At 41.8% G+C, this 25,302-nt stretch overlaps 2 protein-coding genes across 2 annotated transcripts; both read left to right on the top strand.

Annotated features, from left to right (window-relative positions):
• The first annotated feature begins 165 nt into the window (after positions 1–165).
• On the top strand, positions 166–13,552 carry polr2g (RNA polymerase II subunit G). Its single transcript, XM_015946536.3, has 8 exons — positions 166–330; positions 579–688; positions 846–1,005; positions 1,157–1,207; positions 1,297–1,362; positions 1,519–1,590; positions 13,083–13,116; positions 13,310–13,552. The coding sequence occupies exons 1-8, from the start codon at positions 319–321 to the stop codon at positions 13,321–13,323; spliced, it is 519 nt and encodes a 172-aa protein (XP_015802022.1). The 5' UTR covers positions 166–318; the 3' UTR covers positions 13,324–13,552.
• Positions 13,553–13,677: 125 nt separating this feature from the next.
• Positions 13,678–24,274, top strand: eef1g (eukaryotic translation elongation factor 1 gamma). The gene is made up of 10 exons (XM_015946520.3): positions 13,678–13,778; positions 14,541–14,699; positions 14,894–14,957; positions 15,278–15,420; positions 16,248–16,391; positions 16,477–16,606; positions 16,838–17,042; positions 17,566–17,738; positions 19,506–19,630; positions 23,918–24,274. The coding sequence occupies exons 1-10, from the start codon at positions 13,767–13,769 to the stop codon at positions 24,074–24,076; spliced, it is 1,314 nt and encodes a 437-aa protein (XP_015802006.1). The 5' UTR covers positions 13,678–13,766; the 3' UTR covers positions 24,077–24,274.
• Positions 24,275–25,302: the final 1,028 nt, after the last annotated feature.

Raw genomic sequence — 25,302 nt, 5'->3', positions numbered from 1 at the left:
ACGCCTCTCTGCAGTAATACTTCCTCGCCACAAGAAAGCAGTATTAAAATGAACCGACGGTGGAACTCGTTTAAATCGGATTACTTATTCCGTTAATTGTTTTTAAATAAACAGTTTTTAAAAATCCCTGAAGATAATTTTATTTTTTTTATTTCCCGTTACAATACAATTTACAACAAAATTTCAAGAATCCTCTTTGACCCGGAAGAGGTTCTTCTACGCCGGACGTCCATGATTCCCTTTCAACAAAGAACAAGAGAAGCCACTTCGACGTATTTAAAAGTATATTTTTAAGGTGGAATTTAAACTTATCAAGAAATGTTTTATCACGTGAGTATGTACATTGTTCTCGTAATCGGGGGTAGCTGAAGGCTTAATGGATGTTTCGATTTGGATCGTTTATCAACAACGTCGTAGTCTTTCCCTCTTCTTCTAACCTGGACTAGTTTTCATATTTTTAATCAACGTGACATTTTATTCATCCATTACTCAATCTACAGAGGCTGGTTTATGCATTTTTAAAATACGAACGTGTGCACAACCAATTTACAGATGAAGGATTTTGTTGCACTTTACAGATTTCTTTGGAGCATGAAATCCTTCTCCACCCCAGGTACTTCGGTCCCAATCTACTTAACACCGTGAAGCAGAAGCTTTTCACAGAGGTAGAGGGAACTTGTACTGGCAAGTGAGTAACAGCATTTTATTATTGTTCATGATAACTTTAACTGGGCTTTGCAACGACTGAAAGCGTTAATGAAACATTGACTATGGCATAACTAGATCAACGTGTTGCTGCCTTGTTAAAAAGTTGGATTAACTCTTTTGTTTTTTCTGTTTCCCAGGTATGGATTTGTCATTGCAGTAACCACTATCGACAACATCGGAGCGGGTGTCATCCAGCCAGGCAGAGGTTTTGTCCTCTATCCAGTCAAGTACAAGGCCATTGTTTTCCGCCCGTTTAAGGGCGAGGTGGTGGACGCTGTGGTCACTCAGGTTAACAAGGTATGGCTCACTCATCTTTAGTCATTGTTCTTCGTAGCAGATCTTAATTCTTTAGCAGAACTTCACGCTTGTGAAAACTAAACAAATTGAGGATTGTTATGCCAGTACGTTTGCGCCTCGCCTTTTTTAACCTTTTTCTGTTTGCTTGCAGGTTGGATTGTTCACAGAAATCGGTCCCATGTCTTGCTTCATCTCTCGCCATGTAAGTCTGTTAAAGCATCGGTTTCACTAGAATCATCTTTTTATTTCATTATTTATTTAATGTTGTTTTGATCATATTTTTATTTTCAGTCCATCCCCACAGAAATGGAGTTCGACCCCAATTCTAATCCACCTTGCTACAAGACTGGCGATGAGGTTGAATATCTGTAACTTTTCTATTTTACTGCTGCTTGTTTAAACAGTCATATTAATAAAAATCAACTTCAGCATGTAAAAAGTTCTGCTTTTTTTCCCCCTAATGTGTAAATGTTGCTCTATCACACTTTTGTTGATGCTTCTTACTTTTTATAGGACATTGTAATCCAGCAAGATGATGAGATCCGGCTGAAGATCGTGGGAACACGAGTCGACAAGAATGACATTGTGAGTTTATGTTCTTTTTTAAAGTCACTACAGTTGTTTAGTTCATGTTTCCTTATTACTTCATATTATTTATACACACTGCCTGGCCCAAAGAAAAGCTGCCATCCAAAAAACGTCACACATTCCAATACTTCGTTGGACCACCTTTAGCTTTGATTACGTCACACATTCGCAGTGGTGTTCTTTCGATGAGCTTCTCCAACGTCACCAGATTTGTTGCCATCCAGTGTTGCATTAATATTTCACCAATATCTTGCATTGATGGTGGTAGAGTCTGACCGCTGCACAAATCCTTCTCCAGCACATCACAAAGATTCTCAATGAGGTTGAGGTCTGGACCGTGGTGGCTGATCCATGCGTGAAAATGCTGCCTCATGCTCCCTTGGGGCGACGGTGGCACAGGAGTTAAGTGCTCGCCCCGTAATCGGAAGGCTGCAGGTTTGAGCCCCGCTCAGTTTGTTATTGTGTCCTTGGGCAAGACACTTAACCCACATTGTCTGCTGGTGGTGGTCGGAGGGACCGGTGGCGCCAGTGCTCGGCAGCCTCGCCTCTGTCAAAGCACCCCAGGGCAGCTGTGGCTACTAGTGTTGTCAAAAAAATCGATACCCAGATATAAATCGATACTAAAAGTGGTATCTAAATGAGATATTCCATCCCTGTGGTATCGATATTATGGACTATTATACACAGCCTTCTTCAAGTACACCGACACGCACGACAGCCAGATGCCGTAAAGCAGCCTCCGCCTCCCAGACAAACAGAAGAAGAAGACGCCGCATGGCTACATTGCAATTTCCCACGCGAGTTGTCTCCGATCCAAGTTTTGTCTGCCAAATAAATAAACAAAAACATAAACAGCGAATTTGGGAGGCGCTTCACAGCCCAACTTAATTAGCATACCAAGTCCAACACGTAGTTGTATATTCACGCTTATGTGCTTAAAGGAAAACTCCTGTTTATTGCAACCCGGACTTAATTTCTAGCATGCAGTACGTTTGTTTACTCACGCTGACAACTTTGGTGCTACTTGGCAGAGGTGGAAAGTAACGAATTACATTTACTCACGTTACTGTAATTGAGTAGCTTTTTTGTATATTTATACTTTTTAAGTCGTTTTTAAAAGCTGTACTTTTACTTTTACTTGAGTAAGTTTTTAAAAAAGAATTGTAATTCACTACATTTTAAATGATATCCATTACTGAGTAAAAATAAATTATAGGCTTAATAAATTAAAAATATTACGTGTTGCAGCGTCGGAACAGAAAGAGACACCTGCATGATCACCGCGTCTTTTGCTCAAAGACATCAGTTCAGTCGATCAACTCGCTGTTTACCTCCTCTCTCTCTTCTCTCCTGTGGGTTGGAACCCGCACCTTCGCGCACCGGTGTGACGTCATCAGAAATCTGCTCGGTTCGGTAGCCGGACTCGGTTCCGTGTTTGAAATGTGTTTCTCTACCGCTCCGCATGGAAGCAGCAAAATAACGTTTAGCGCTCATAACAAGCGGATTATCAGCGCTCTGCTCATCAAACAGAAGACCTGCAGGCCTCTGTGAGTTAAAACATCCTGATACTGTTCAGGTGTAAACATTGTGCTCCATCCCTGTGTCTGAACTCAGAAGATGCTTCTTGATGCCACAGATATGTGATGATTTAGCTTGTTTCTTTATTTTACTCCAGAATAAGAGATTAAATTATTACTAAAGCAGTTCAATGTAGTTAAATTAGTCATTCAAATGATTCTAACATGCTGCTGTGTGTGTGTGTGTGTGTGTGTGTGTGTGTGTGTGTGTGTGTGTGTGTGTGTGTGTGTGTGTGTGTGTGTGTGTGTGTGTGTGTGTGTGTGTGTGTGTTTGTGTACACATATAGGACTGCATGAGACAGCATGGTTTCATCAAATCCATGCATCTTATATCTTGGCTGAAGTAATGACTCAGGAAAATAACTTATATTTCATAAATAATGACGTCAGTGTCTATGATAATATTTTATCTTATCTTTGGTCTGGGAGGTGTAACATATCATGATACAAGCCTTTTAAAACATGTTAATGTGCTACAAGACGAGATAAATGCATGAATTTAAAGTTCATGTTTGGAGTCCAACCTTCACAGTTTGGAGGCTCACGCTGGTGAGGAGACACCGTTAGTTCTAGTAACACCTGGAAGGATTCCAGTTGGACAATTGGAGGATTATTTAGGAGGATTGGAATGAACAGACTGATTTCAGTGGTGAAGGGTTAAATGAGTGAGTGAACCCACTACCAAAGATGAACTCTGCTAACTTTAAAAATCAGCTGCTCTAAATACGCATGAAGGTCAGAGAGGAGGTCTAGGATGGACATGGATAAAGGAACTGTAATGTAGAGGTAAAGTAGGGCAGGGCCAACGTTAGCAGCTGTCATACGGTCCATCTGAAATGTTTGACTTTCATTTAGCTTGTTATGTGACAGGTTAGAGCACAGTCTCATGTTAGAGTTTTGTCATGAAAACATTGAGATACCTCACATGCTGATGGCATCTAAAAATAATTTTTTCTCAAAATAAAGAATAATTTTAATCACAATTGAAACTTACCATCCTAGAAAAACCTCGTCCAATCAATGTGCACGTCCTGTTCTCACTGATTGGATAGAAATCCCTCCTTCAAGCTGTGCGTGTTTGAGTGTGTGTGTGTGTGTGTGTGTGTGTGTGTGTGTGTGTGTGTGTGTGTGTGTGTGTGTGTGTGTGTGTGTGTGTGTGTTGTGAACTGGCGTTGTGATTTAGCACTACTTAGATGTAGCCATCCTTACACTGACAAAAATGTAACTAAGTGACTTTTACTTTGAGTACATTTTGTTTACGATACTTTTTACTTTTACTTGAGTAAACATTTAGGCAAGTACTTTTACTTGTAATTGAGTAAAAAATTATCAAAGTATTGGTACTCGTACTTAAGAAGGAAATTTTAGTAGTCTTTCCACCTCTGCTACTTGGATTCCCTGGGGTATTTAGATCCATCGGCGAATCGCCGTCAGCGTATATCCATATAAAGGGTGCGGACGGGCACCCATGGTGCAGCCTCGAAATAAGACATTATCTGAACCAAAACATCTCAATGTCAAAAGGTTTTGTTAGGAATCATTAACATGATCCCCCTGTTCGTTTGGAGCGGGTCTGGAATTTCTAGACGTGAACAGACTAGCCGCGGCTAATCTAACCGGCGCTTTTAATGACATCACTGCCGTGCGCCAATCTGTTTTTATTAAGATTACCTTTGTCCTACTGTGGATAAATTCGTTTTCTCCCTTTATTGACCAACAGAGTTGTTCAAAAGTACAGAACAAAACATATGGCATTACATCTCATGACAAAAATGCACCTTAAACAGAGTTTAAGCAGCAAAACATCACTCTGTAAATAGTGTATATATAGTGAGACAATTCATGATTTAAAGTGTTAACTTTCGCCAGTTTTTGTATGCACGTTTTAAAAAATGCTGACACTTGAAAGGTTTAAGCACTTAATACACTTAATTCTTAACATTTAATTTTTGCAATATAAATTGAGGAATGCTATTTTTTGAATAAACTTGTTCAATAAATTGGTGTTTGTAAATAGTATCAAAATCGAGTATCGAGTTTTTTTTCAAGTATCGAATCGAGTATGAAATTTTAGTATTGTGACAACGCTAGTGGCTACATCGTAGCTCGTCCCCACCAGCGTGTGAATGGGTGAATGACTGATTGTGTCGTAAAGCACCTTGGGGGGGGGGGGGGGGGGCTACAGGATTCTAGAAGGTGCTATATCAAATACCGGCCATTTACCCGAAGCCCGATGAAACCTGGCATTGTCATCTTGGAATGTGGCCGTGCCATCAGGGAAGATGGAATAACCTGGTCATTCAGTATAATCGGGTAGTCAGCTGACCTCATTCTTGGAGCACATCCTGTTGTTGAACCTAGGCCTGACCAACTGCAGCAAGCCCAGATCATAGCACTACCCCCACAGGCATGTACAGTAGGCACTAGCTATGATGGGTGCATCACTTCATCTACCTCTCTTCTTATCCTGATGCACCATCACTCTGGAACAGGCTCCATCTGGACTCATCAGACCAGTTTTAATAATGCAATGGACAGTTCTTAACCCAGTTTTAGTTGTTTCTACAATCTCCTTAGATCAGGGATTCCCTAAGTGTGGTGCACACAACCCCGGGGGTGCGTGAGCTGCCGCTAGGGGGTGCGCGAGGTGAAAAGTGTAATGGCTGCGGAGCTCAGAGAAGTCTGTCAGATGTCACCATTAGCGTAGCCAGAAACCCATTTGTGGGTGGGCCTAAGAAAAAGTAAGAGGGCCCAATAAATGTAATTGAAAACAAGTATATTTTGCGTGTGTGTGTGTGTGTGTGTGTGTGTGTGTCCTCCACATGTGCCCTAACTTCATAATAACAATGCGCCGAGCTTCAGCGCTCTGGCCTGCGCACGCCGATATGTTCCGTATTTGATCATTTTTAACGGTGTTGGAGGAATCTGAAGGTGGCGAGTCATTCTGGCAGATTGTAATTAACACCTGTCTCATGCAGGTGTTCTGACATTGTAAACCTCACACACAGAACATTGTGGGTGTAACAAAATAAATCAAGAAATGATTCCCATTCAGGCTATTAACAGCGCGCTGAAGATCTGAAGTTCAGAGTGCGTCTGTCAGAGGTCAGACGCGTTCCAGCTGAACCACGGCTCACGGGTGCACAAGTGAGCACATCTGGGCTGGGCAGAAGTAATTTTACAACATTGGTTTAAATAGCGCCGATAACAAGACGCGGTGACTTGAGCGGCTCATGGAGCTGTGCCGCGCGCGCACACACACAGATTCAATAAGTGCGCACGCTGCGCAAATTCCGGCGCGCAGTCAGACTGAAGGCAGAAATGAGCGCTGCCTCCTCCGTGATAAAAACTTTTAAGAGGTTTTATAACATTTTTCATTCAAGGTCAAATTAAGATATTAGCTTCTATTTTGGGATGATGTATTAAAATCGAGTCCGCTCCAGCCAGTGACTCCTCATGAACCTGACTACAACTCCTGTTACTGCAGCATTTGTTATTCCAGTCCGCATGGCAGCAGATCGCAGATTCAGCCACACCATAAAACAGCAATAAGTCGGTCTGAGGCAAAAGTGAACCTCATGGCTATATCTTGTCCCCTATTGACATTTGATTACGCACAAGTAGGTGACCAGCTCAGGTTTACGCAGAGCAGAAGGAAGGAGAGCGCTCTGGCCGCACAGGTTAAACGTTCCTACTTTAAGAAAACCGTTAAATTGCATTGTTTATGTGCTACCTGGGCACTCTATTTAAAATTAAATCAAAGGAAATTGTAATGGTATCGAATTAATTACTATTTAAAAAATGAAAGTGATGGGGAAAAAGGTTGATCATATTTTTTTAACCCTGTCTGTTTAGCTTGACGTCTTATATATATATATATATATATATATAGCCACGCCCTGATGTGGGGGCTGGGGGGTGCGTTGACATGGTCGGGACATAGAAGGGGGTGCTCGGCTAAATAAGTTTGGGAACCACTGCCTTAGATGTTTCCTCTGCTTGATGCCAATCATTTGACCCTTCTCACACAGACTAACATCTTTTCCACGACCACCAAATGTGTCTTTCCACATGGCTGTTTAAGAAATGAGAAGCAACTCATTGCACCAGTTGGGCTTAAATAACTTGTTGTCAGCTGAAAGATAATCGCCCAAGCAGCAATTATCCAATAGGAAGCTCATACTTATTTGCTTAATTAAATCCAGGGTGCGACTTATTTTTTGGACAGGCAGTGGCCTTTTGTCTGTTTGTTAACATGGATGCTTCTCCATAAAAATACCAACGGTTCCTTAATACTGTCAAAGGAGGAACTTGACAGAACTTGGGGTCTGTCAGCTGTTCAGACTAACTTTTAGGGGGAAATGAGGTAGTCATTTTGTAAAAGTAGCTGGCTCCAGACCAGTGTATGTTAAACTAGAGCCCTATGTCCTCCATTTTAATTGTGGTCATATGTTCTAATCTAAAACGTTTGTTCTGAAAAACAAAGACTGGGTCTTAATAAAAAAGGAATAGTTTTAACTCCTCCTTTCAGAGGGCTCATGGTTGAGCCCACTACCTCCCACATGGATCAGAGTCTGTGTTTGGTTTTTAACCAAAGCAGCGCTCCTCAGACGTCTTACATTTTGGACCACATCTGAAAGTGTTAAACTCTTGAGCAAAATTTGAAAAGTTCTGTTGTCATGGCAGAAGATTTTAAGGGGACATTTTTGTTACAAATGTAACCTAAAGAAATGTTGAGCAGAAAGACCCTAGGATGAGACTAGGGTTGGCATTGTTTGATTTTGAACAATTCCGATTCCAATTCCTCATTTCGATTCCGTTCCTTTCCATTCCCGATTCCGATTCTTTGAAGACATGTTTTACATGAGCCAGCTAACCACAGGTCCTACTTGATGAAATAATCTTAACTTCAACATGAATTCTAACTCTGTGAACAACATCACCTTCATTTAGACAAAAACATGTTTTGGAGAAAAAAAAAAAAGACTTGCAGCACAACCAGTGTGTTTGTTTCTGACCACAACCAAAGTCTGGAAGAAGCCTCTGGGATGAGAGCCTAATTGTCTCCAACATATCCAGAAACGTCCAGCTGTTTTCAGCTAAAACTCTCAGGATGATCGTGTCCAGGATGACTGAGAACTACACCTCCATGCTGCAGCAGCATTCAGTCAGAACAGGAAGTGAAACCTAAATGTAGCTGCTGTCAGTAACAATAACAGATTTTAAACATTAAAACTCTCAACAGAAATAGTTTAGAAAGGAAATTAAAATGTTCACAACTTTGTGTGTGATTTATTATTATTATTATTTATTGTGGCAGAAGCTGGTGTGGTTTTATTTCTGCAGTGAGACAAACTCACCTCACACCGTCCAGAGTTTGTTCTTTAAAGCTTCTATTAAATCCACCGTGTTGATGTATTTTAACAAGTTTCCTCTACGCTGCAGGAGTTAAAGTTTACATTACGGAGTAAAAGTTTGGCAGACGCGTTTGTTTATATTTGGCTGCTAAGCACCGGGTGAGGGGAGAGGGGGCTCGATGCTGCACATCGACATATAAATATTGGACAATGGGTTTTCATAGGCTCCAATAATAAGTTTTTGAGCTAAAATGGGAGGTGGCCACTACCGCCATTTTTTTTTTATTATATTTTTATTGAAAGAAGAAAACAACAGTACTTGCAATTACCAAAATACAATTAACCTTTCTTCATTTTTTCTAGGTAAATAACAACAATCAGACAGAACAACAACAACAACAAAAAAAGGGGGACAAGACAATTAGACAAAAAAACCATACCAAAAAACAAAGACCCCCCTGTCCCACACACTACCGCCATTTTGACCGTGTCACAGGTTCCGTCAAGCCCAGACAATTCCATAAAAGGGAAGAGAGGAGGAGCTGAGGGTGTGGCTGTAAGGCTGAGATCAAATGACGGCACCCGGTCGAACCAGCTACAAGCTAACCTGAAGCTAACCCAAAGCTAACGCTGAGGTGGGAGCTAAGCTAACGGAGGTAGCAACCTAGCTAATAACCGGAGTTAACTGTGCACAACACCAGAGCTTCTGAGTCAGAGATATGCCGGGCTGACCGCTGGGTAAAACCGGGTGGAACACAGAGGTCTCCCGAAAGCTCCACAAGCCGGCAGCTGTACAGTACACAGAAGCCGCGATCAGACAGAGATGCGCCGAGCTGCGGGGAGGGGAGAACCGGGTGGAAAACATCGGTCTCCCGAGAGCTCCACAAGCCGATAGTCGGAACCCAGCTCCACCAACATGTTATATTTCAACCCATTTTCTAAAGTGCCTATTACATTACCTATTACCCTATTACATTTAAATTTCATGGTTAAACAGTACATGTTAAAATCTAAGCTCAGCTCGGCAGTGACCTAAACTACATGATTATAATTTTACTTACCGAAAAAAATGAAGTGGAGACTCCCTGGACGCTCTTTTGGTGCAATTAATGCCACAGCAAGTCATTTTGTCCAATAATTGCACAAAAAATATCCAAAAAGAATACACAAACACAGAGACTCAAAATCCCGGAGCAGTTTCCAAGCCAGGCCGAGGCTCTACTGAGGCCTTTCCACGGAGCTAGCTTTGTGGTCACGTGGGTCGGATGCTCATTAATTATACAGAATTTTAGGCTTTTAATACACTTAAACAGAAGAGTGAGAAAAAAATTCACCCCCTCAGAGTTGTCATGAGTGTAAACTAGATAATTTAAACAAAAAACATGTTTTGGTACCAGGCTGTAAACATGTTTATTTCTGCTGTGAAATTGGTATTTTTAACATGGGAGTCAATGAGGATTTGCTCGCTTCTGACTCCAGCCCCCAGTGGATGAGGGTGGAACTGCAATTTTTGGTACTTCCGGGTTGGCCTCAATTTTTGAGCTGCATTGTGGGGGCTTGGTGCTGCACACAAACAGCTGGTGTGATCAGCTCTGAAAAGCCTTGATCACAATTTGCAGATCACATTTATTTTTCACGGAGATGGGCTGTGGATTCCTCTTCCTTCGGCATACTAGGAATCGAAATAAAAAATGCTGAGCGATTCCGGAAAAAATTAACATTTGGAACCGGTTCCAATCGATTCTCGATGCCCAACCCTACTGAGCAGTAGAGTGGGTATTGTAATAGAAGCAGCAGTGGGTTACCCGGGCAGGATTTCTGGCCCTCCAGACAGAACCTTACAGTAACGCCAGTGGGCACAAGTTACCAAGGACACACGTTTATTATCACAACTCGATAATAAGACTTCTCCAGCGAGTCTTCTTGTGGAACCCGGCTGCTGCCTCCTACTGGCCCTCTCACGCTCCTCCAACCCTCCCTTCCCTGTTAAAACAGCCAGTCAACTGGCAATACGTGAGATAAAACAGTCTGGTACCTAGCTGGCCCAGTCGGTGTGACCCCCACCCCGGGATCTGAGCTTTCGACGCCGTCCAATGTCTCGGGGATTGACTTCTGAGGATGACGGGTAGATCCTGCAGCTCTTGTCCACCTGCCAAGTGTTGTTGCGGCAAATGTTGTCAGCGTCTTAGCTCCCAACTATTCCTGCCCTCGCTACATAAAGGAGGCGATTAGCCTCCTCTCATAGCGCTGGAACACTAACATCCTACTCATCTGTCTTCACCACCGGCAGCCCTAAACGACTGCGAGCGATTCCACCTCACAGGACAGGGTGCCATGATGACAGGTCGACCAGACACACCTTCCAGTAGATCAGCTGTCCTTTTATAATTTCTGACGCCATCACACCAAACAAGCATCTGCTGGTATCAAGTCACCATGCCCCAGGGTCTATCAAGTCCCATCCTCTACCCTTAGTATTTATACAAGTTCAGAGAGCCTTTAAGATACAGACATTAGCTCATCAAAGCTGAGATCTGCATCAGTGAAAAGGGCAGGTTGTCCTGACATCAGAATAAACAAACATATTCTTTAGATTACAATTCTGCTACATCTATTAAGGATATGCCACTATTCTTTATCACATCTAAGTAAATTAGATGTCATAATTTGCTGTTTGTTGAAAGCAAAAGTAGTCTAAGCCAAAGTTATAAAAGGGATGATATGAAATGTTCTCCTATCTACATGTGCTGCATGAGGTAAAACTTGAAAAATGAGAATATGGTGCAAAAATCCATTTGTATCAGTAATCCAGTTTAGACTGAGAGACCATCTAAAGGCTCAGGAACCCGTTGCAGGTGTTCTGGATTCATTAGCTGATTAGATTGTGAGACTTTGAGTCTAGGATATTAAATCTTTTCACAATAGGGAGCCTAAGTAAAACCGGGTGGAACACAGAGGTCTCCGAGAGCTCCACAAGCCGGCAGCCGCACAGCAGACAAGCGCTGCTGTGATCTGAGATGCGCAGAGCTGCCGCTGGGGAGAACCGGGTGGAAAGGTTTCCATCCCAGAGCTCCACAAGCCAGCAGCCCGCGCAGCACACAGAAGCCACGATCAGACAGAGATGCGCTGGGCTGCGGGGAGGGGAGAACCGGGTGGAAAACGTCGGTCTCCCGAGAGCTCCACAAGCCGATAGTCGGAACCCAGCTCCGCCCACATGTTATATTTCAACTCATTTTCTAAAGTGCAGCATTATGTTAAATTCACTGGGTTTTACCCTATTACATTTAAATTTCATGGTTAAACAGTACATGTTAAAATCTAAGCTCAGCTCGGCAGTGACCTAAAATACATAAATATAATTTTACCTACCGATAAAAATGAAGCGGAGACTCCTTGGACGCTCTATTAGTGCAATTAATGCCACAGCAAGTCATTTTGTCCAACAATTGCACAAATAATATCCAAAAAAGAATACACAAACACAGAGACTCAAAATCCCGGAGCAGTTTCCAAGCCAGGCCGAGGCTCTACTGAGGCCTTTCCACGGAGCTAGCTCTGTGGTCACGTGGGTCTGATGCTCATTAATTATACAGAATTTTAGGCTTTTAATACACTTAAACAGAAGAGTGAGAAAAAATCACCCCCTCAGAGTTGTCATGAGTATAAACTAGATCATTTAAACAAAAAACATGTTTTGGTACCAGGCTGTAAACATGTTTATTTCTGCTGTGATAGTGGTATTTTTAACATGGGAGTTGATGAGGATTTGCTCGCTTCTGACACCAGCCCCCAGCGGATGAGGGTGGAACTGCAATTTTTGGTACCTCCGGGTTGAGACCAATTTCTGAGCCGCATTGTGGGGGCTTGTGTCCCACAGCAGCGGAGCACCAGACTCGGGGGGGGGGGGGGGGGGGGGGTGCGCTCGCGGAGTTGTCTCTATTCCGCTGAATGTGCGTGCGGGAAGTGGGGGCATGTCTGCCCAAGATGGGCAAGTGGCCCACCAGGACAGTGCCAGATAGGCCAGTCCACCCCTGCTAATGTCTCCATGATTTAGCTTCTGTCCACCCAGTTTTTTCCCCTTTGTTTCTGTCTGTTTCTACAACAACCTTTTCTCTGTACTATTTTGTTGGCCACAAAGTTACAATCCCTGTTTATAAGTTTGGTTACCTAAATTAAATGCGACAATTCACTGATAACTGTTTCCCAAGAAAGGTTTTGAGGAGGCACTGAGAGCTATGAATACGAAAACAAAATGTTGAGCGCTCTGATGCACCATTGTTCCTTTTTGTGGCCACATTTGACATTTCCCTTCTGGAAAAAGCCTAAAAAAAGCTTTTGGACATCATACCTGAAGTTTCAGCGTATCTGAAACAAAAACAAGTATAAATGTTATTGTGTGTAAGTAGCCTAGCCTGCCAGACTCGTCCTCTGTTTAATTCTGCACAGAGAGGAGTCTGGCAGGCCAGGCTAGTGTGTAAGATGTTGGGCAATGCAAAATTTGAAATGTATGTTAGTTTTAGAAGAAAGCCTAAAAAATTGTCTCTTTGTTTTTCAGTTTGCAATTGGATCTCTCATGGACGACTATCTGGGTGAGTGTTAATCTAGACCACATTTCATGGTTCTGCTTGCTGGTTTCCTCATTAGACCTGCATAAAAACATTCTTCTCAATAAAAATATGTGGTTCGTTTATAGTGCATGGAAAGATGTATTTTACTCAGTGCACACTTTTACTTTTCTGTGAATCACTGGTTAATAAACCCACCTTTTTGTTTAATTTTCAGGTCTTGTGAGCTGATTTGCCTCTGGAGCACATCAGTCTTCTTTTACAATATTTTTCTACACTTCATAGCTACTTTTTCCAGTTTTTTTTAACTGGTGTAAAAAACCTAAAAATAAACGTGTTTATGGTAATCAGTATATAGATCATCTCATGAGTGATAGTTTATTTTATGGAGAAGATGTACTTGCATATGTCCATTTATATTGTTTTTATATCTAAACTGTAATAAAGTTTGTCATTTGAATATGTTTGTGTCTTTGAGGTTTGATCCACCAGAGCAGAGCAACAGCAGCCCGCTACAGCAGACTAACGAAAGGCTAAATAATGTTTGGAAACGTGGCAAAATCTGGCGGCTTTAAACAAACTGTGAACGTGGATATTTCAGGGACGCGCACGTTTAACGACCGTAAATACGTCAGTGGCGCGCGCCCTCGTTCTTTCTTTCTCTCTTCCTGAAGATGGCGGCAGGGGTGAGTAAGATGGAGAAATTGCCAGTCATGGAGCTTTTATTCAGATTTGCTGCTACAATCCGACTGAAATCAGAGCCATCTGCACACTGACGGCGTCAGTTCCTAACTGAACTGCAGCATCCAGCTGTCTGCAGGCTGTTTTAGGGCCTATTTACTAAAATATGATGGACCGTTGAGCCTGAGTTAGCTTTTGCTATTCTTAATTCATTGAGATTGCTAACAGGGTTGTGCCACGTTATCGTTCACTCTTAAGAGATTTCCGAGTCATTCTTTTACAGTTTCAGTTTTCCCACCGATGCTAACGCAAATGTAGGCCCAAGTTCGGTCTGTTTTTATTTCAGAATGCTCTAGAACAGTTTATTACCCGAGTCGGTAGCTAGTCTGCGTGTAAATCAAGCTGAAAGCCACAAGAACAAAACCCCATTCTTCATAAGTGTGGGTAAAACCATTTATCACCAGTGAATTAAACCAGACAAATGGTGCAAACTCCTCCTTACGAAATGCTCACTCTCAGCGGAAGACTTGATTAATTAACCAGAAACATTCCTAACCAGATCCTAGTTGCTATTGTTGTCCCAGAGTGACACGTATGGTAAAGATCCCAGCTGATCCATATCTGCTCTATGCATCAGTGCAAGGCAGCTTTTTAAATTTTGGATGCTGTTAAGTTCATTTCTGTTGTTAGTTAGAAACAGCATTTTTTAACTAAACCTATCCCCCTTCGAAGAATCCATGTAGTTAATATATGTCCTCTCCTTTCAGACTTTATACACATATCCAGAGAACTGGCGGGCCTTCAAGGCCCAGATTGCAGCCCAATACAGTGGTGCTCGCCTCAAAGTAGCCAGCAGCCCTCCTGCCTTCACCTTCGGGCAGACAAACCGCACCCCAGCCTTCCTCAACAACTTCCCTTTAGGCAAGGTGAGTAAAAACTTGTTTCCCTCGTTGTATAAAAACTGGCCAACAACTCTCAGTTGTTGCTCCTTGTATACGTACGAAATGGTTTCTTTAAAATGGATTTTTCTTGGCGACATTGTTTAATTCACACGTTTGTCCAGGTTTTAGCTTCTGTGCCTTCAAACTATTCTAAACCTAAGTTCTGTCCTTGTTTACAGGTGCCAGCCTACCAGGGGGATGACGGGTTCTGTCTGTTTGAGAGTAATGCCATTGCTCACTACCGTAAGTCTTACTTTAAATTAAAAGGTTACCGTTGTATAAGTCCTTTTCACACATGAACTCTAGACATTTGGGTGAATGTGCAAATCATTTGGGATCACTTTTTAAAAGTTCTACAAAATTAATTAGGAAGTGTTCCTTGAGACTTTGGTGTTTGGATTTTTTGCTGATCCTCTTAGTGTGTCTTGAAATAAGATGGAAAGGCCAATTTCAAACATTTTTCTTTTATTCCTACAAGCTGATACCTTTTTCAGAGGGTGTAGAACCTTTAAAGAAGAGTGTACATGTGAGTAACTGGCAAATATTTTGCTCTGTAATTCCAGTGAGCAATGAGGCCCTGCGTGGTGCCACGCCTCAGGCAGCTGCTCAGGTTCTGCAGTGGGTGAGCTTTGCTGACTCTGAGATCATCCCTCCAGCCAGCGCATGGGTCTTCCCCACTCTGGGAATCATGCAGTTCAACAAGCAGGTATGCAGATCTGCAGTTCTATAATTAAACTGTGATTTAGCGTAAAGCTGGGCGGACAATGTGCGACTTTTTCACTCGTAGCACTCGGCTTCAGCTCGAACTGTACGACTTCCTCGCAGGGCAGATCTCACGAGCCATGTGCTCACACTGTACGTCTGGTAGCAACACGTCGGACCTAAAAATATGCTAAAAATAGCAGTTTTTACACGTCAGACTTTTTTGTCTTGTTTTGCCTGTTGTCCTTCGGGAGTGCTGCAGGAGGACACACAGGGATTTATGGGGGTTGGATGAGGAAAACGAAATAAATTTAATCTGTGTTTTGTGATCGGTTTAATTTGACATGAACACGACAAACACGCTTTCTTGACAATCCTTGTCATTATATGTAAAAAAAAAAAAAACATGTTGAAATAAAAACTAACATGTGTTATTAGGGAAATGGCGGGCGAGCGATGTTGATGCATGATTGCTCATGCGCCTTGAGCGGTTCTGGTACTTTTTGGGTCACAGCCGCTCGCTGCGCCGCTTCAACCCTCACGTGGAACGAGCAAAATATCAAACACTCCAGGAGTCCATGCAAGCTCATGATTGCTGATCGGTAGCTGGTCACGTGGTGTTGATCGCCTCTCGTAACCCCCTTTACACTACACGACGACCAGCGCAACACTCGCCCCGATCTTGTGGATTCTCGCACGAGTGGAAAATCTGCTCAAAAAAGTGAAAAAGTCGCAGTGTACGCCCGGCTTAAGCTGCAGGCTGGAGTTTATCATATTTGACTCCAGTGGTTTGTTTTTGCCTAAAGTTAACTGTCTCTTTGGTCCATACAGGCAACTGAGCAGGCCAAGGAGGACATCAAGAAGGTCCTCGGGTTGCTGAACCAACATCTGAACACCCGCACGTTCCTTGTAGGGGAGCGCGTCAGCCTAGCAGACATAACTGTGGCCTGCTCCATGGTCTGGCTCTACAAACAGGTTTGATGTTCACAAAGCACCCAATCACACACTCCTGATCTCTAATATTTAATTCGGGAAGAGCTGAAACCTCTCTGCTCTGTAGGTCTTGGAACCTTCCTTCCGTCAGCCATATCCCAACGTGACCCGCTGGTTTGTCACCTGTGTAAACCAGCCCCAGTTCAAGGCAGTTCTCGGAGAAGTCAAGCTGTGTGAGAAGATGGCTCAGTTTGATGGTGAGTCCTCAACAGTGAGTTCAGAATAAACTCGTAATCAAAGGATGTCAGAAGGACCTGCACTGCGAGTTGAAACTTAACGCAGATATCAGTTTGGTCTTACAGATCTGTAGTATGACTTAAGATGTTCTTATTTGTCCAGTCAAAATAAATCACTAATAGTCTACCGTCCTTGTTCATAGATGGTTGTAAATAACTGATTTAAGAGTAGATAACTGTTCTTCTGACTAGCTAAGAAGTTTGCTGAGATGCAGCCAAAGAAAGAGGCCCCCGCCAAGAAGGAAAAGGCAGCGAAGGAGGCAGCCAAACCCCAGGAGAAGAAAGAAAAGAAAAAGGAGGAGAAGAAGCCTGATCCTGAGGAGGAGATGGATGACTGTGATGCTGTTTTGGCTGCAGAGCCCAAAGCAAAGGATCCCTTTGCACATCTGCCAAAGAGGTAAAGATTTGTAGTGAGCAGCGCCATCAGAAGTTCTAGTTTTACATATGGGTGGTGTATTACAGAAATGTGCTTAGTTTAATTGGATGCATATATTAATCTGAAAATGTCTATGGAATCTAGTGCATTTTGGGTATTTGATGTGTTATTGAGTCTTTGATTCATAGACTGACAGTTTTAAAACAAAGTAGTTAATTTCAGGTGATGAATGTCCCCTGTCTTTGGGCAAGGCGGTGTCCATTCATGACACAAAGTCTTAATCTGACAGGGGAAGAGAATGAGGGCCATATTCATCCCAGTCATCTCTGTTTTAGTGAGAATAAAGGCTGGTTCATAGTGAGCCCACATTTCTCCTTGATCTCAAGAGCAGCTCGACTTATGGAGGAGCTGAAAATAAATTCAGAAGATGGTGAAAAGGAGATCTTTAGAAACGCTAATGATGGAAAGGAAACTAAAACCTAAACACATTAATCCTCTCCAACAGCACATTTGTGACCTGTTATATATACATATTTTTCTGTAGCTCATTTGTCATGGACGAGTTCAAAAGAAAATATTCCAACGAGGACACCTTGACAGTAGCTCTTCCCCACTTCTGGGACAACTTTGACCGTGAGGGGTATTCCATCTGGTATTGTGTTTACAAATACCCAGAAGAACTCACACTTACCTTCAAGAGCTGCAACCTCATCACAGGTGAGTCAGATGGGCTGATTGTATGCGTTGGTGTAATGTGAAGATTAGGACTGCAGATAATGATTATTTTAATCTATTCTTATGCCACGGTAATAAGACAGTAGTAATCAATCAATTCATCAGATAAGCCTTTCTGTTTCCTTTGCTTTGGAAATCTGGTACCAACGTAACAGAGCAGTACTAGTTGTGGGAAAAACTAGCCAATAACCAGATTATTTCTATAACAGAGTTTATTGCATTCAGCTCTTTTTCATTTGCTGCCTGTTGACTCTGATGCATGTTCAGCTGAGGATGGATTTAGCCACTCTGGCAATTGAAGCCCATTCCTGAAACAAAAGAAATTTAGTTTACCTGCAAACAATGGTGATTGTTTTATCAACAAGACTAAATAAACTACAGAATAGTAAATGTCCATTTGATCACAAGTCTGATTTTGTCTTTTGTTTTATTTTTATTTTTTTGTTCTTTTCTAAAACTGCTGCGTTCCAAACAAATGACTGGAAATTAAAAACATGCATGGGGTACTTAAAAAAAAGCTGACAAGCACATTTTAGTCTCATGCTGCCTTACATTAAAGCACAGAGGGGAAAAAATAACGCACTTCTTTGCTTTTAGTGGTAGCTCCCGTTAGCGTAGCTGGAGATGCACCATTCATCTTCATTTAAACTAAATCACACACCTTGTCTCAGATCTGCAGCTGATGCCTAAAAGCACCTGGATGCTGTGTGCTGTGATCCTGATTCCTGGGATGTGGAAGTTGTGCTGTTGTGAACTGCTAAAATTGTGCTAAGCTAGCGATCTTGTCCCATCAGCTTGAGTTTGAATAGTCCTACACTTTTGACATTTTCTCTGGATGTCTTCATTCCTTTTGCATTCACCCTGTTGCCTGCTCTTCTGTTTGATCTGTTGCAGAACAAGCATGCTTGTTTAATAACCGAAAGGTCACACTGGAAGGAGATTGTATAACCCAGAAGTAATAATTGTCGATTCTAAAAGGAAAAAAAAAATTATATATGTATATATTTTTTTTTCTTCTTTTTTTTCAACACTTTTTATTATTACTTCTGAGTTATACAATTTATATTTTTTTACAATTTTGTTTTGCAATCAATTCAATCGAATTTGAATATTTGTTTCAGCCTGAGTGAAGATATAAAGACATGATTGATTCTTGTGATTTGCAGTTGTGCTGAAGTTAAGAATGGTGTTAAGTGCTGTACATAAAAGTGCTTTAGAAATCACTGGTTACTTGATTCCACTGTGGTTTACTGACTGCTTCTTTTAGCCTCAAGTTTAACATCATGAATGTCCTTTTTTATTCCACTAACCCAAGACCTATGGTGTTAAAAACAAAGTATTGTATTGTGCTCCATGGTTTCTGCCTGTCAATCCCAAGGTAGTTGCACTGTAGAACATTGTTTTATTCTAAAAATAATTCTGTAGGGTAGACATCTCCCCTGTCTTTGGGCAAGGCAGTGTCCTGTGATGGCACTACGTCTTAATCTGACGGGGAAAGAAAAAGTTGGCCCAAATTCATCCCAGCCATGTCTGATTCAGTGAGTTTAGGCTGGTTCATACTGTGGTCACATCAGGCCCAAATGCCTAAATGTGTAGTCTTATTAACTGCCCACTAGTTGTGGTAACAAATGTTGATCTGATTGACTGTTAACTGCTGCTTACATAAGCTTTTCACCGTTGCCCAGTAAATCTCAGACTTTATGTTGGTATTCACACTGGATTTACTGGATTTACCTGTGAATTTCACAGGTATGTTCCAACGCCTGGACAAACTGAGGAAGAACGCCTTCGCCAGTGTCATCTTGTTTGGCACCAACAATGACAGCAGCATCTCTGGTATCTGGGTCTTCAGAGGCCAGGATCTGGCCTTCACTGTAAGTAAATGACAGGGTGGAGATTACGATGTTGTGATTAAATTTCATCAATTGGACTCCAAATTAGGGCTGGGTGATATATCGATATTTTTAAAACATCGATAAAAAAAATTTAAACAAGATACAAGATGACTTATGTCAATAAAACTGGTCAAACTGCTATGCTAGGTATTAGCCGCTATGCTAGCGACATGTTGCGCCGTCTCTAAGCGATACAGTGTGTGTTCTCACAAGTTTGCTCAATCTGAGAGCCTTTGGGTAAATGTGCTGTTCTAAGTTTTGCATTTGGCGTCCTGGTTTTTCATTATTTGGGCACATTCAGCGCCAACGGGATTCTGTTTTTCTGTCCTGCTTGTGCGAAGCCAGAGAGACGAGCCAAACCCCTCCCTCCCCTGTGTAATCAGGAAACTTCTACGGATAGTCAGTGTGGCCAAACTACCTCAAACATATTGTAAGGGTTTGAATAGTAAATTATAGGGTTAACGTTTTATTTTGAAGGCGAACTCGACGGGGGAGAATTGTTCAAGTTCCGTTTTTTTCTCCGCTGTTTGCTATGCTAGTAAATACTTCTATTGAAAAAGTTAAAGTTTGTAAGGCGTGGGTTTTGGCGACAGTAGCCCGAAAATAATACTCATAAAAGAGCAACCAGAGACTCTTGAGTCATTACAGTATAATCGCTGATATGAGCCAATACTGTTAGATTCCAGCCATGTATGCCCTGATAACTAAATGATAAATGACCCGTACGTGTATATCGCCTCACAGAATAAGGACCCCAAAGTGCTTTACACTACAGTGTATCATTCATCCATTCACACACATTCACACACTGAGGGTGATGAGCTACGATGTAGCCACAGCTGCCCTGGGGTGCACGGACAGTGAAGCTGCCGAGCACAGGTGCCACCGGACCAGCAGGCAAGGTGGTCTTGCCCAAGGACACAACAGCAGAATTCTCCGTCCGGAGCCGGGATCGAACCTGCAACCTTCCGATTACTGGACAGCCCGCTCAACCTGTTGAGCAGCAATAATAACTCCATGGTGCATGACCCATGTGATCTTCAGTAGATGCAATTACATCATGAATTTAATTTAACATGATTTTTTTTTTCCCTCTGGACAACAAAAAAAATATGGCCCACCTGTAGATGAAATTTAAATAATTTTAAATTAATTATAAATATATAATTAAAAAGTGCCTGTGGGACATTTGATACACCTCTAGCTCTCAACTGTGTGTGTGGGTGTGTGGGTGTGGGTGTGGGGGTGGGTGGGTGGCGTGCGTGCGTGCTAGCAGACGGCTGTACCAGTGTTTCTAAAGCTAACACTGGTAGACAATAGGCACTAAGGTTAAACTTTGACAAGAATCAATAAATTTGTATGCATTTAATCTACTGATTTATGTATACAATTTCTCAAGACAGCTTTAAGTTAGTTAACTTGTAAATATTTTACAGGAGGAAAAATATCGATGTATATCGGAATTCAGCGAAAAGAAATCGAGATGAGTTTTGGTCCATATTGCCCAGCCCTACTCCAAATTATGCACTATCACACACTGCATACATTAAATTCTTTAATGAAAGATTCTGCATTCAATAAAAAAAATAACTATAGATAGAGAAAACAAAACCAAACTAGTCGCACAAAGTTCATTTGGAGTTCGTTTTGTGTTATTATAAAACTCTTTAAACAACTAAGTAGCTAAGTATACTAGGTCTTATTCAAATGTGTTAGAGTGTACTGATCAGACCTCCCCTGTCTTTGGGCAAGACAGTGTCCACACATGGCACTAAGTCTTAATCGGACAGGGGAAGAGAAAGTAAAGGCCATATTCATCCCAGTCTACTCTGTCTGAGTGAGTAAAGGCTGGTTCATGCTGTGGCCACAAAGCTAAGTTTTGCAGCATCACAGTGTTCTTATATCAGGGTATGAATGTTACCCATTACACCTGTGGGCAGATTAACAGTTGAAAAGTTTAAAATCAAAGTGTTTTCATCTTGTGCGTTAGTCTGTCTGCTGTGTTTTTAGTTCAACTGAATAAAAGTGAACCACGGCAGCAGGTCATGTGATGTTCTGATTAAATACAGCGTTTCTATCAATCCCATATCTATTACAATGACTGTCTGTAAGAGTCTTCAATACATTGTCTATTTTTCATGAGGTGCGTTTTATTGTTGGAACTTCAGGGTCATTTCTGGGAGGGAGAAATTGACCGGGAGATGCAATGTCCCGGTCCTCTCTGGGCGATTCCGGGAAAAATTAAATGTTGGAACCGGTTCCAATCGATGCTTGATGCCCAACCCTAGCAGTGAGTGATGTCACTGATCAGCACCAAAAGAACATTAAAACCATGTATTCTCTCAAAGTAAATCATACATTCAGAGGGTAAAAGCAGCTGTGTGATGTAAAGTGTGGCATTCAATGACCAGAAGAAGCTCAGTTTTTTACAGTGCTCTGTGCGACAAAGCCCTGTGAAATAAGTCACAGTGGAGGAATTGCCCTGTTTTCGAGAGGGTGCTCGCTGCAGAACTACAAAGGCGGAGCTGCACCATAAGGTGGAGCTGCACCAGAGTCAGCCCCGCCCATTCACGCAAACTCAGCCTAGCCCACTGACTTCCGTTTTTGTTTTCAACTTTATCGCAAACTGACCTGACCCACATGAATTACGGCTGTTACTAGTTTACAGTCGTTAATGCTATGTTCTATGCTCCAATTAAACAAGATAAATATAACTTGCTACATGACAAAGTCTGAATATATCCCGAAATAAAAAAGTTTCTCTTAGCGAATATCTGCCCACAGCCGCTCTAATAAAACTCCTGTACAACAGCATGTACCATCACCATGTGGGTTCTGTTAGTCCAGTGGCAAGATCGTTTGAGTTAAGTTTTGCTTTCCCCTCAGCTGATGCTGGTTCGATTCTCGGTGGGGTCGGCAACAATCTATTTAGCCAGCTGAAACATTGAATTTGTTCATATTTTAGTTGTAATGTTCATTTTCAGCAAAATATTTATGTCTCTACAAGTTCTTTGAATTTGGTCGTTCCTAAACAGCATTTTAGTTGAAACTCTGCTCACAGATGGACTCACACTGGCTAAATAAACGAATGAATAAATAAAAAAAAACACATTAGTCATTATATGTTAAACGGCATACCAATAAATTGTTGTAAACATAGTACTGGCAAGTGTAGCTAGAAATGAGGAAAAGAGATTATAGGATATTTCCACTGCTGGGAGGCGAACCCGCGCAAAACTGCATGTCAACCTGACACCATCACCACTACACCACCATATCTGATAAACACTAGGTGGCGTTACATTTTATTATGCTATTTAGTGTGTCTTTGGAGATGGGATGTATGGTTTATTGGCGGTGTCTCAGTAGAAGTCATTTCAGAAATAATTTGTCAGAAAATTCACAGAATATCCAGATTTGAGAACCAAAACCAGACCCGCTTCGGGGGAGGAGACCAAATTGAAGCTGAGATGGGAAGAAAATGCATGAATGAGGCCAAAAATGGCTTTGGCGTGTTTCTTATGAGGAAATGACAATATAACATGATTAAAAGTTCCAAAAGTTAGATTTTTAATTATATGGAACCTTTACAAAAACTGTTCAATTCACTTCTCAACTCCGTCCTCAATCTTGCATTTTTTAGCCATAACACCCTCTTTGGTTCCAGAATGCTATAAAGCCTGACAACTGGAAGGAATTGGACTGACTCTGATAGAATGGGCGGGGCTGATTCTGGAATGGGCGGGGCTGACTCTGGTGCAGCTCCGCCTTCTGGTGCAGCTCCGCCTTTGTGGTTCTGCAGCGAGCACCACTTGCTGTTTTCTGGTGTTGGGAGTTAAATTTTAAGCACAATCGGTGCTCATCGTCTTTCGCTTTCATTTTGCTCACTAGTAACTTCTAATTTTACTACTGTTGGTTGCTGATGACATTTCCTACTGAGTTGCAACCAATCACTGAATTAACCAAAAGTTCGTCCAGCTACTCCTCTGGGCCATTCAGAGTACCTATCCCTGATCAGGTACTCTAGAAAATGGCTGTTCAGCCGGCCCAGTCAAGTGGAGATGCGCGCATGTCAGGAAGTTCCTATAAATTTACCCTAATGTTCTGATGATGGAAACGCACCTCATGTCACATTTGGTTGTGAATCGTATCATGGACCTTCTACACCCCACAAGACCACGTGAAATCTGATAATGGTGGTAAACATCTCATCTCACTTAGGGTTATTCACTCTGATGTAAACGGTTTCTCCTATTCTCTTTCCAGCTATCTGATGACTGGCAGATTGACTACGAGTCATATGAGTGGCGGAAGCTGGATCCAAACAGTGAGGAGTGCAAGACCATGGTAAAGGAGTACTTTGCCTGGGAAGGAGAGTTTAAGCATGTGGGTAAATCCTTCAACCAGGGCAAGATCTTCAAGTAAACGGACACCAAGGCATTGGAACTAAAGCACTCGTGCTCCTCCTCTTCTACACGTAACTACAGACTTTCAGCCACATGTGCTTACTTTGCTGCAAAAATGACTCTAAATGACAGTGTTTGAAGACAAGTGAAAAATGTCTCAATGACCCAACTGGTTTTCTGTTTTGACCTGTGAAATAAAGCGTTTTCCTCAACACCATGCAAGTCTTTTCTGTTGGTACAATATTGTCGGTACTAATTCGAACGACCCAAAAACACTTGGATTATATCTGATTGAATCAAAAATGTCTGATATAAGTCCGTTAGGGTTCACATTTTTGCAACTAATGGTAAAAAAAAGGTGTCATTTATTTTTTCATACTGTTATTGGCTCTTGTCTGAGTAATATCACTTGATAAAGCCTTTCATACATTCCACACTAAGAAATGGGTAAAAGTATGTATGATTTGTGCTGATATCGTATCTGATGTCAGTATCGGTCAATACTGAAGGCTGCAATATCGGTATATTATTGGTAGGGAAAGTTGTATTGGGACATCCCTAGTCGGTACAACTATGTATTGTTTTGGTTCGTCATTAATGGATCCCCCTAGGGAGGATTAGGAAAAACGGTTTGTAGAGAATGTTTCTGGTGCAGGTATACCTTCCTTAGAGCCAGGCACCAGTATTGCCTGAAGAGGGAGTTGGGGTCTTGCACCTAGATGTATGCTCTACTCATCTGTGATCAGGAGACTGGATTATATATTGGTTTAGCTAAATATTTTAAGAGATTCCACTCTTTAATTTTGAACTGCTAAAAATGCAAAAACACTGCTCTGAGATCCTATTAATGTAAAGTTCCTTCCAAAATGCTACCAGTCCAGTGTATGGCCTGGTCATGGATTTAGTGTCTCAGAAGAAGCTCCTTATATAAACATGCCATCTAAATTTTTGTTTAGGAAAATCTTTTTGGTGAGACTAATGAATATGTGGAAACTGCAGCTTGACACTAGTTCTACAGCAGCAGCTACTTTGTTTTAATTCACATCAACTGTTGAGCAGAAATGGTTTTTATTATTTGGAATGTAGGTTTCTCAGTGCTGCAATCTTCAAATTCTACAGTACAAACCAGAAACCCTCTGATAAACTTTGCTAGTTTCTACTCTATTAACATACACTCACCTAAATGATTATTAGAAACACCTGTTCAACTTCTCCTTAATGCAATTATCTAATCAATCACATGGC

Source organism: Nothobranchius furzeri, chromosome 1, assembly GCF_043380555.1.
Source record: "Nothobranchius furzeri strain GRZ-AD chromosome 1, NfurGRZ-RIMD1, whole genome shotgun sequence".
NCBI lineage: Eukaryota > Metazoa > Chordata > Actinopteri > Cyprinodontiformes > Nothobranchiidae > Nothobranchius > Nothobranchius furzeri.
The sequence above is the reverse complement of the archived record's forward strand: the minus strand, read 5'-3'. Positions and strand labels throughout refer to the sequence as shown.

Coding starts and splice junctions, on each gene's coding strand:
- polr2g (XM_015946536.3), top strand. Junction 1,006..1,156: donor TGGTCACTCAGGTTAACAAG/GTATGGCTCACT, acceptor GTTTGCTTGCAG/GTTGGATTGTTCACAGAAAT. Junction 1,363..1,518: donor GCTACAAGACTGGCGATGAG/GTTGAATATCTG, acceptor TACTTTTTATAG/GACATTGTAATCCAGCAAGA.
- eef1g (XM_015946520.3), top strand. Junction 17,739..19,505: donor GAGCTGCAACCTCATCACAG/GTGAGTCAGATG, acceptor TGAATTTCACAG/GTATGTTCCAACGCCTGGAC. Junction 19,631..23,917: donor GCCAGGATCTGGCCTTCACT/GTAAGTAAATGA, acceptor TTCTCTTTCCAG/CTATCTGATGACTGGCAGAT.